Source organism: Catharus ustulatus, chromosome 3 (genome assembly GCF_009819885.2).
Source record: "Catharus ustulatus isolate bCatUst1 chromosome 3, bCatUst1.pri.v2, whole genome shotgun sequence".
In the NCBI taxonomy this organism is placed as follows: domain Eukaryota; kingdom Metazoa; phylum Chordata; class Aves; order Passeriformes; family Turdidae; genus Catharus; species Catharus ustulatus.
The window spans coordinates 60673090-60685468 of NC_046223.1; the positions used below are offsets into that span (position 1 = coordinate 60673090).

At 37.7% G+C, this 12379-nt stretch overlaps 1 protein-coding gene across 10 annotated transcripts in view; it reads right to left on the reverse strand.

Annotated features, from left to right (window-relative positions):
- Positions 1-12379, reverse strand: part of EYA4 (EYA transcriptional coactivator and phosphatase 4) — a 142246-nt gene that overhangs the window by 23951 nt on the left and 105916 nt on the right. For 6 of the 10 annotated variants that reach the window (XM_033056425.1, XM_033056428.1, XM_033056432.1 and 3 more), the window contains 6 exons: positions 10354-10496; positions 10039-10182; positions 9097-9176; positions 8529-8709; positions 2928-3064; positions 1432-1515 (listed from right to left, as the gene is read on the reverse strand). In XM_033056425.1, coding sequence (XP_032912316.1) covers positions 1432-1515; positions 2928-3064; positions 8529-8709; positions 9097-9176; positions 10039-10182; positions 10354-10496 — 769 coding nt within the window. The remainder of the gene's footprint in view (positions 1-1431; positions 1516-2927; positions 3065-8528; positions 8710-9096; positions 9177-10038; positions 10183-10353; positions 10497-12379) is intronic. The other 4 variants (XM_033056429.1, XM_033056434.1, XM_033056433.1 and 1 more) reach the window with 2 other exon arrangements.

Below are 12379 nucleotides of genomic sequence, written 5' to 3' on the forward strand. Positions count from 1 at the left end.
TTATCACTGTGACAATTCAGCAAGTCCTGTGATAGTCTATGGGTTGCTCTCAAAGTGATACAAAAGTTCATGTTTAGCTAGGTTTCTCTCTTGTTATGATAACTATTAGTTGGAAATGGTTCGGAGAAAGTCACTGTTGTTGCAATGTCTGAAAAACAGCAGAAGAGGATTTTTTGACAGAGTACTGAGAAGTGCACTGTGAAACTACAAAGCAAGGAACGCTGTTTTTTACAAGACATGAGTACCTATCCTTATCTTAGCATTCCAGAAATTCAGATTTTGCACTTGGCCTGTGACTTTTCCTGTTAACTTTCTTTTTTAATAACCATGAAAGGTTGATTGCATGGAAGACTGGTCCATCTCTGGTTATAATCCATAGGTTCTGGCTTTGGACATTTCTAACCCACTGGTAGGGAGGGGGTGAAATGTACTGTTTCTCACATCCTTTTTTCAAGCATCTGATTCTGGCTGGAATAACAATGCTGAAAACATGCTAAACAAGTCCCTTATCCAAGACAATATGGGCAAGGTTATGGTCTCAAAAAGAAATGCCTCTGCATTAATTTCACTTGAATAGCACAACACAGAGAAAATTATATATGTACATACTGACATCCCCTTTGTCCATTTTCCTCTTTCCACATATTTGTTTTGATTTTTTGTTTTATCCAGGCCTTTAGCTCTACCTCTCCCATTAGTCTGCTCCTGTTACTACACACCAGACCCTTCTCACTTTGTCCAAGCAGCCATTCCCAGGACTCCCAGCACCAGCCCTGGAGCTTGTGCTCCTGCCGTCTGCCACTGCCTCTCTTTGTCTCCCTCACTCTTCTTCCTGCTCTCCCACTCCCTGCTCTGTGACCTGAATCCTTTTGGACCCATTGGAGGGGAGAGGAAACCTAAAACTACTTGGGAGAGGGTTTTACTCCCTGACATTACTCACCCTAGAGCCAGCCAAGGGAACCAAAAATCCAGTGAAAAAGGTGGGGAACAACATCTGCAGCTGGCATTCAAATGAGTCAGACTCTTACTCATCCTATTCATAAATTTCCTGGTAAATTCACCCACCAGCCCAGTTTCTTCTTTCTTCTTCTACTCTTCCAGCTACTGTCAGTTATTTCCATTTGTGCACTTCATCTACTATCTCCCTGTAATGTCCCTTTCAACACATCAGGAACCTCATTCTTGTTCCTCTGTAAATTCTCCTCTCACTTGCAGCATCTGCTTCAGCCCTGCCTCATGTATTGCACTTAGGATCAGTGTCTCTTTTCTCTCCTTGGCTTCTTCCCATTAACCCTCTGAAAGTGGGGTTTACTGTACACTTTACCTCTAACTTCACCCATAAGAGCCATAAGGAGCACAGAGGTGAAAAACAAGTACATAGTCAGGCCAGATAGCTGCAGTGAATTGGCACAAAATTCATAGCTCACTTACCTTGCCATACTTCTGTGCATACGATCCTGTAAGCAGCGAATGAAAAACTATGATTGTTTCATCCAAATCCCAAACAAATACACGCTGAAAATAGAATTGAGGAAAATATTATTGAACAAATAACATCACAGTCCCACCACCACACCACCCAGGGAGGCCAAAAGTCAGCTGAGTCTTAACAGTTTAATAAAGTACTTATTAACTGAGCAGGTTTTCTCTGAAAACCAGCAATAACAGCGTATCATGCATGGTAAAAAGTCAAAAGGCAGCAACGTTTTACCTCTTCAACTATTTCTTATTTGTTCTCTAAACATCTTTCCACAAAAGCCCTGTAATGCAGTTTTCAGAAATGGGATGGGGGATCAAACACAATTGTTAAGGATAAAAAGTACTTTAAGATACTTCTCTGCAAGTCTTACTGAATCAAGGTTCTTTTTATTTCTATTGGATAACTAAAATCTTGGGTAAAAGTGTGATATGCCACTGTCATATAGAATATAAATAATACTGTAGGATAAAACAGATTATTTTAACTCAGTTTCATTCATTCAATTTCACTTATTTTGATTTTCATCGGTAAAAATAAATAAACAAAAAAACCCAACCAACCAAAAGAAATCCTGAAATGTAAGAAATTATTTTCTTCACTGGAAAAATTAAATCCTTTGAAAAGCAAAAAAATATATGCAAGTTTCTGTACAAAAGCAATGGCATTTACAGTCAGCTCCTAGCCCTGCAGCCCACCCAGCAGGTGCTGCCACAGGAGGGGCCATGGGGTCAGCCAAGTCCCTGCAACAATTTTGTCGTTTCCTGCAGCCAGGGCTGGTCAGTGAAGGCAGGGTAGTGGGGCAGGCCAGGGCTGCTGGCTCTCTGCACTGCTCTGGTGGCACTGGTGGCAACAGGGGATACATGGCACCAGCAGGCAGCACAGCATGTCCCTGGTGCCACAGCTGGAGTGGCACTGCACAGCCGACACAGGAGCGACATGACTGTAATGACTCTGCTGCTAAAAGTCACCTGTGCTTGAAATTGTCACCCCATATATCAGGCAGATGTAATTAACCACAGCCAGAACTCCACTGAGGTAAGCTGCCTCACTGAGATCTGCTGATATAAGTACAAGCACAAACTGGTGCTCAAATATTCAAAAGGCTATCCCAGATGATCCTGCATCTTTACACTGTATCCATAAATACATGTAATTAAGATGAGTGATACATTTGAGATTTCCTATTTGAAGAACTGAAAGAAAATGTGACACTTTTGAATACAGATTTGTGGTTCTATTGCACTGACAGACGTAATGCAGAACAGTAAAGTCTCATTGTGTGCGTAGATTAAAACAGCTACTGCTCTCTGTTACATTCAGTTAGAGAGACTGAGTCCATGACATCTTCTAAAATGCTTTAAGCTATTTTCACAGCTGCAGTATTCAGCATTTACACTTCATCAGAAGAAACCTTCACATTAACATTCATCAATTACCACAGACATACCTCCAAGTCACTGTCCGGAGGGGGTGATGGATTATTCTTCCGCCCTCTACCCCGAGACTTTGACCCAGAACTCCTACATGTTCTCTCATCAAGATCTTTGATTGGCGTGGAGGGGCTCTGTACTGTGTCAAACTCCCCTGTAGAGTCAACCATTCATGTCAAAATTAGTGCTGGATTTTTAAATAATTAACTTTTTTTTCCTCAAAGTTCAACATGTCTGTACGCAAACTCAATGACAAGAGACATATAAAAAATGTTGTATAAAAGAATGATAATGTAGCTTGTCTTATGTAGATGGATCAGTAGATGCCACACACACTTTCGATTTTACCAACAGACAACTATAAACCTTAGCAGAATAAGACAAAAAATTAAAATGACACAATACATGTGCATGTACACAAATACACACAAGCCCAGGCAAAATATCCATATAGAAAGGTGTATTTTACAAGTCATACTAATGGTTTCTCAAAACATGAAGTGCTTTTTAATTAAAGTAGTTAATTTCCCATGTTTTCAGTTCAGCTAGACTTATTTCCAAGTCCTACTTTACTTTTACACTTTGGCATTCATCCATGATTCAGAACAGCCAGGCAGTTTCCAGCTTCATGTCCTCCTCCCATGTCACCTGCTGTTTAGCAAAGTCCACTTTTTTTCTTCACCATACCTCAGCCCATAAATTGTCAAAGGAAAGTCATAATATTAAATGCAATATTCCAGCTAGTACCTGAAAGAGGATGAAGTTGCACTTGCTGTGTTCTGATCATCTTTCCCTAAGTATGAGGCATTGTGGCTGTCACAGAAATGTGCTGGAAGGGCCTTTGATCTGGTATGGCATAGCTGGTCTTAACCACACTCAGGCCCAGCCCTGACTTACCCATTTAATGAAGCTTACCATCTTCAGCTTTCAAAACTTCTAGCAATAAATGCAGTTTGGTTAGGTTCCTGAGTGCTAAATTACAAAAGAAATCCTCCTTCATCATTTATCTTATTAATAATGATTTGATTTTTCTCCACTAATGGAGGAAAGGGTACAGCTTTGATCTGACATCTACCACAGATTTTGATTCAAGAGAGTCCTTAAGCTGTCTGTAATTGAGTATTTCTGGGCCAGGGGTAATATTTGTTAAAAGTGCTCATGGTGGAAAATATGCAGAATAAATTAACACTTGATAGAAACATTTCCCAAAAATCATCTATGGTGCATCTGATTTTGAGTCGGAATCTGATTTTTTTTTAAATTTTTACTAAAGAGCATCACTGAGTGTCCAGTAGATGAAGGAGGCTGATTTTTTCTGCTCTGTTCTGAACTTGCAAGACCACATCTGTAAAAATGCAGTTTTGGATTCCCAAGTAGAAGAGAGATATTGTCAAACTGGAGTTAGTCCAGGTGAGGGTCACCACGAGAGTTAAGGGGGCTGAGCATGTAGTAAAAGAGGCTAAGTGACTTTCCACAGAGGAATGCAGAGAAAGGACAAGACACACAGGCAGGAATCTCTACAGAATGGAGAGAGAGACAGTTCTTGTTGACTAATCATTTCTATTCCCAGCATGGTGTTGATGTCAGCAAGGTCACAGCAGGCAGTGAAGCAATCAATAAGGATCACATTATCTTGGTTCTTTCCCCATAAGAGCAGCAAAATATACTTGGATAATTACAAATGTTCAAGAAGTATCCAAATCAGAATCCTTGCGCAGCAAAAACCTACAGTGGCTTTAAAATAAGTTCTGAGTGTGCAAGAGCTCTGTGCAAAAATAGTTTCCTAGATTTTTCTGATGGAGTGGAAAAATTGTCCCAAACCAAACACACAGAAAGAACAGGCAAAAACTAAGAAAATGAAGGTGAATGTTTACATTCTTACCACAAAAGTCTTCTTATTTATAATACTTCAACACATTACAACAAAATCAAGACTCATTTCCACAGTAATGTATTAAAACATCTGTTCTCAATGACTGTGTTTATTCTAATCTACTAAAAATAAAATATATTAACATCCCCTGTTCTAAATCCTCTCTGAAATTATCCAACAACTGTAGTAAATAACCCAAATTTTCATTTAGTATTAGCCATTACCAATTGCTCTAGGCTTCTGCTTGGGTAAATGCTGTACATGATTGCATAATTATCTATTAATCAGTACTGTAACTAATCGCTGTTCCTTGTAAAACCTAGATATTTAAAGCCAACTTTATTTCATTACACTAATCTCTAAATCAGAATGAGCAGCTGTCTCTTACTTGAATGCAAGGTATGCATCTATTTTAGAACTGCAGAAGTCAGTGGTGCTTGTTTTTTTAAACAACTGTAGGCTTAATTGCTTGACTTGCTTTTTACCTACAGCAGTCTAAAGGAGAAACTGCACTTTTCTTATCCTCTGCTTGCTTTAGATATGAGGTCAATGCTGACAAAATGAAAACTTATTAAAAATTTAGTCCTGTAACATAAAAGAATGTGAGAAATTCTAGTACCAAAGAGTATTGAAAACATTAACATCATGAACAGCTCCTGCTGCAGCTCATAATATACAGAAATTTTTATGACAACGTTTGAAATTTTTTAGCTTTTTCAATATTCAACACATGCCTAATAAATACACCTCATAGTCTCTTCCCACTGGGACTGTGAGCACTTGCCAGTGATCCAAGAAAACAGGAGGAAAATGTTAAAACCAGAATATGGAATGAGCCCTTTATCACAGATGTTCTTACACATACTCATACATTTATCCAAAATGAAGCTTTTAATGCTGTGGAGACCTTGCAGCAGCTCCAGTGAGAGGACAGGGAATTACAGCACCAAGTTACAAAGGGAAAGCACCACATTACAAATGGAGGTGGTCTTTCATATCCAGGACATTGTTTCCCACCTCTAGTTTGATGATGTGAACATCCCCTCCTCCTTGTTAAAATGCAGTTCTATGACTTAAGAAGAAATAAAAGTGTTTGTGCAGTCTGAATATAAACCTAATGCCATCTCCCAGAGAAGTTGCAATGAGTGACTTCACTGTGGGTACCAAATTAAGCTTTGCTGCATCCCAGTAATGAAAGGGGAACTAATATCCTATGGTGATTTGCCTCCCCTAACCCTGGATATATGAGACCAAGGTGCCTTCACATGAAACTTTTATCCAGGCCTATATCCTCTGCTCGAGTTTTATTTGCCCCAGATTAAATGCACTCATGTATTCATCAAATATATTCAAGTGTACTTATCTCCTGAGACCTCACCTCCCAGTCCATCTGAGCTATCCCTGTTTGAGATGAACTGCCCTTAGAGATACCTATTTATCTCACAAACACTCTGTGGTAACGAGTGCATTTTGAAAAATCTTAATACAAGGTAGGCTCAATGCAAGCTTGGAAGAGAAGTCCCTGGTTTAAGGAGCTGAGCATTACACAGATGTGGAATGGATGAATTTCTGAGCCTCTTCATACTTTCCTTATGGATTGACTTTTGTTGCATATCCTTACCAGACAGAACGGCCAGAAGAATATCATTGCAAGCCTGTTTTTTTTCCTGACTTGTAGTGTGTTATTTTTTGTCATGAATAGTAGAAAGAGTAAACTCTATTTCAATTTTCATCTCGTTTTCTTTACACAGTCAATAAATAAAACTGTAGCTGGTATTTACTTTTGATCTCATGGGGCTTTATTATAAAAATGAGAAATCCTGTGTGTGCTGATAGTACTAGAGGATTTGATTAGATATTTGAATTAATAGATAGTAGAGATGCCAGAAAAATAAAGTGCCTTGCTGTTTAGTCTCAGGTTTTTGTTGGAGCAAGTCTTAAGGACTTGTTTGAGAGCAAGGGAACACAGTGAGTGCTAAAGAACTGCAGTATGATCTATGATATCTGAAATTATCTCCAAGACACTGCCCCTCACCAGTGGAAATTTATTTTTACTGTGACACAGAAGGGCACAGGCATGTCATGCATTCACAAAGTGGGCGTTTCACTCTCAGCAGAGGGTCGCATGATCACTGCAACACTTCACAGAAATAAGGAGCAGATGGGGGTGGGTTTGTTAAACTCAGATGCACAACCTGCTTAAGAAAACAAGTTCATATGCTTAAATAATCCACAACCAAGAAAAACCTTTACTGTTTCACAGATGTGAAGCCTTCAAAACTTCTTGAACATGCTCAAACTATTTAAGATTCCCCTTTTTTTTGCCAATTCTATTCAATACTAATTGTAATTGCAATAATACATGATACATTTACACAGCATTCCTAGGAAACATACCTAGGGGAGAAACAACATGGGAAACTTTCTGATTTTCTCAAATAAGAATATGCAAAAATAACAAAGCAGCAAGTAAAAGTACACAGGACATACACAGTTATCAAAACATAACTTGTAACTTGTGAGTACACTCCATACTCTTTTAAAAATTCTTTACATATCATTTATGTCTGTTATGGATATCTTCCAACTGTTGAAATTTCACATTACCTTTAGGTTCTTTGCATTCTGAGGTTATTGAATAACATTACACGTTCAAAAATCAAGGGAATATGTGTCTCCCCTTGCATATCCATATCCATACCACACCATACCCCACCCCAAACTTACACCCACAAACACATGCACTGTTACACATTAAAAAACAGCCTGAGAAAAACATCTGGGTAGGAAAAATTTCAACTAAGTTAGTTAAAATTACAGTATTTTTAGAAAATTTAAGCAGCTTATATTATGTGTGAGTCCTTATACTTTTCTACACAGTCTTACCTTTTCTTTGTACAAATTCATTACAATAATACATTAGTCTTTCTACTGTATTTTTCAATGAGATGGTTCAGTTGTTAGGAAGATTTATGCAATAAGGAGAATTTCTGACTAAAGCATAAATCCCTCCTCTATTCAGAGCCTAATCCAAAAGCCAGTTTATCTTTTTTAGAAAGGCTCACGGTCTGTGGGCACAGCAGACGCTGCCCATGCTGGCTGAGTAAAGCTGGAATCCCTAAAAGGGATATCCCTATCGCTCTAAGAGTGGTGAAGAAAAATGAAGAGCTGCCACTACCAGTACTCCAAGGATGTCCTAGGAATACAAATAGCAAGCTATTGTGCTGTGGTGGTTGTGCACAAGAGGGCAGGGCTGGGCAGGCAAAGGGAGCCTCCTCATGTTTCCTGATCATGCTATTCTTGCAAATTCAACTACTTCAATACATTTTTTTTTATGGTGCTAATAACTAATTTCTTTATTCTTGGTTACTTAAATTAGTGAATTAGCGAGCATGGCTTGTACACATTTGAATAAAGCCCATGTGCTCTTCCCAGCCTGGCTGAGGCGTAAGAAAATCAAAAACGGTATCTTGTTTTAAATTCTTTACAGTAATACTTCACAATGTGTAGGTGGAAACAGCACTGTTCCACTGCCAGTGATACAGACAACCACCTCAGTCTGCAAAAAGCTTTCTTTAATTAGCAAACAACCCGGACAGGTTTCCTAACTAAACAGTAAATAAGCTTATTTTGGGTAGTTGACATGACAAAGTTTTCTGAAAGGCATGAACTTAAAATATCAATATCCATGCAACCAATCTTGTCTTTATACAAACAGGGAATAAAATACAAAAATTGTTTTCACCTGAATGTAGATCTGTACCTGGTTGACTAGTCAAGCCAGGGAGAGAGTCCTGTAATTGGTAGGTTGATGATGATGAAGTGCCATCAGCTGTGTTGTTTGAGGTCATATATGCACCATATGTTGATGCTGAGTAATACTGTGCATACTGATTTTGGCCAAAAGCTGTGTATGACGAATAATCCTGAAACAGCAGATAGAGCAGAGCACTCAATTAAGTACAGCAACGAGCGAATTTTTTCCCATTAAATATTTCTAAGTGTACAGTCATATGACTTTTGCTAGTGTTCTGAAGGTTTGGTTTATCTTTTTTTTCTCTAAAATTAAGAATATTTTGTGTTTTTTAATTTAAAGATATTTACTAAAAGACTACAGGGAAACTGCTGAAATATTTAAGTGCTAAAATATGTAACTAGGCTTCTAGTAAGATTTTGATAATTTTCCACAGAAAACAGCATTAAACCACAGCAAGTCTCATTCAATATAACAGATCTAAATTAAAATAACATGCTCTCTCTGGAGTTATGTAAGTCCCTTCTTAAGTGGCAAATAAAATTCATAATATTCATACCTGTTGTGAACTACTGAAGTTTGTAGAATTTGAAACAGAATTGTTTGAATAAATAGTGGACGATGGTGTGAAACTAGAACCTAAAATTAGCAAACACAATTAACTGTGAGAACTTCTTTGTGAATCAAAATAAAATCCTAATTAGAATATTCCATGTTAAGATGTAGATGAAACAGAAAAAAAAAAACCCTTGTATTTTCCATTAGAAATATAAAACATTGTAATGAAACTTTAGAATAAATGAAATGCTACTTCCACTCATGCAGGCATATATTCCTCTCCCCACTACGCAAGGAAGATATCAGCAGTAAGTCATCTCACCAATTTAGAAAGCATTTCTCAGTTTATTGCACTCTCACCTCTCCTCAAACACTGCTTTTCTCTCTTGCCTTCATTTCCAATACTTTGGCATTAGGTTTGTGAAACAAAAACCTTTTCAAAAGACTACATCTGGGTGTTTTTATTCAGTCTGTAATGAGGCATGTCCTTGTTTTCAACATAAATCAGATTACTCATATTGTAGTTCATACTATGCAGAAGATTAACGATTGTATGAGAAACTTAAAAATTATTCAAATAAATTGGGTGATTGATGACCAGAGGGTAATCAATGAATTATTAGCTGAATAGTAAATGAAAGAATAAATATCAATTAAAGAAAAATTTTAAAAAATTACATTAATCCAAGGAGAAACAAGTATCAAATTATGTCATATTCAGGAACATAAAAACAAGGAAAAGAGATTTGTATATATTAGTAAATATAACAAGTGCTTCCAGTCCTGCCACTAAAAAAATTAGTGGATTGCACTCCACTAAAAAAATCCAAAAGGTGCAAGTGGGGATCAGATCTAAAGTAACAGGTGATGAAAACGAATACACACATGCCTATTAGCACTGGGAAGAAATATTCAGCTTTAAATTTTAAAGGTGTCTACTCACCTGGCATCTGGTAAGAGTAGGGTGTTTGGCCTGGCTGTGGGGTGGAAAACCCTGGGCTGTAACTGAGGCACCCGCTCTGCAGTGGAGATTGGGTCTGCGAGAGCCCACTTTCCGTCTTGATGCCTGGCAACATTACACCCAAATCTGTATAAGAAATTAATTTTCAACTGATTCTTTACAATATTTTGTTACAGTTGGGAAAACAAAAGAGAAAGCAAAAAAAAAACAAAAAACCAAAAAACAAACAAACCAGCAACGTTCCAGTCAGCATTGCTTTTAGTGGTACGTAAAGTGAAGTAGTAAGTGGTGAAATACCGTAAGTGGGTAAGCTGTAGGGCTGTCCTGTCTGGGAATAGGCTGTGTAGACTGCTGGTTGCTGCATTCCTGAATACTGGGTTTGTCCGGCATAGGCTGACATTGTTTGAGCTGCTGGTGTAGAAAGAATGTGCGGATAGGGCCTAAATATCAGGAAAAATAGCATTACTGTGGCAACAAATACTTTGTATGTTGATTCAAGCAATAAAGTAAAGAAAAAGTTTAAAGATGTCCAAAGACAGTTCATTATTCTGCCAACTGCTCCTCTTCTGGGATTTATTCCATCCCCCACTGAAATAAGCTGAAAGACACTCTGTCCCACATTCCCCAAGGCACAGTGATGAATATTTTATGCTGTCCCATCACTACAATTTAATTCTTAAGCTGTTGTGTCCAGTTTTAAGTGGGCTGTGCCACTGCTGCATTGTGTTTATATGGAGTTAACCTCTTTCAGACGAGATCAGAACACTTCAATTACAAAACCCCCAATGCTTTTTTAATCCAGTGGAGGGAAACTTGGACTAGAAGAACAGAGGTGAATGTTGAAGCTAGTACATTATGTCATCTGTGAAAGTTCTGCTTCAACAGACATGTAGCCTCTACGTTCAGTGGGAGATAGATCCTACCCATTAAGAGCAGCATAAAAAATACTGACAGTAATACTTTGGCAACCAGATGGGCTTTAAATGTTCGGAAAATATGGGCTAGGAAAATAGAATGGAAATAAAAATGGTCTTTTATTTATGAATACTGAGGTTTTATAGAGAGATTGAATAAAATCAGGTTGAAATTTTTTGCCCTCCAGAGTTGCAAAAATATACAGAGAAACATTTTTCTTGGATTGTTTTGTAAGTCAAATAAGACTTTATGGACCAAGAGTTGAATAAACCCACTCTGCAGAATTACGCTAACTGAAACCTGGCCATTAAAAGCCATGACTAAATTTCAGATTCCAATTTTAATTTTTTTTTCTTTCTAATTAATTCAGTACAGTTGGCAGCATTTACTATCAGAAAAGGATTACTCATTAACTTAGATGCCAAAAAATTGTAACAGTAGATTAAAAATTCTATTAAACCTTGAAATGTATTTGGCCAAAAGTATCTAATATAGTTTGCCAAAATCTGTTTTAAGTGGAAGGAGGGCTCTTACTTCAGGCACCTACCTTCTGTATTAATAAACTTTGGTTACCATCATATGAATGCAAATTTGTTAAAAAAAAAACTTGAAAGAGCCTAATTGGCTCTCCAGTCTTTAGATTAAATGTTTTCTCTGCACCAAAGTCACACTGATAGCTGTATCAAATAAATGGAAACAAACAGATGGCATACTGGAATCAAGAACCCTTGTGCACAACACTGATCACAGGACAAGCAAACTAATACACTGTCAACTGGAGCAGTTTTATACAACGTCTTTGGTGTTTCTTCCTAAAGTTCCCACTCCTGGATTTTTGTGATTGCCCAAAAGTCAGTTTCCCCCCCAACCAAAAAAAGAAAGTGTGAAGAAATTTTCTATTTCTAACGACATCCGTTACCTTAAAAATAATAAGATTAAAAGCTAATCCAATTTATTTGATTTTTAAATCTTATGATATTGGAGAGGGACAAGGAAAGGGTGGCTCATGATTGTGGAATGTTTGGAAGCACTTGGCAATGCTGGTCGTGGAAGGGTCAGGGACAGGGTTACCCCCCCAGTATGCAACTTGTGCATGCAATTGTGATTTCTATATATAAACTGACTTCTTCAAAATACATCTGTATATATTCCCCGCACATGCTATTAATACGCTGATGTCTGAGAATGTAATAGTCTGATTATTTTACTTCTGTTGTGTGCACTGATATGCAAGGATTTTTCTTGTGCAGCAATACTGCACAAAGAATGATCTTACTCTGTAGACACACGAGAAAAAAAGTTGGAGAGGGAGCCAGTACCGGAGTCAGTACTGAGGCTTAAGAATTTTCCTTTTTCTCTGTTTCTCCTGCTGAACACTTGTTTGCAACAAACCACAAAACTGCCCACA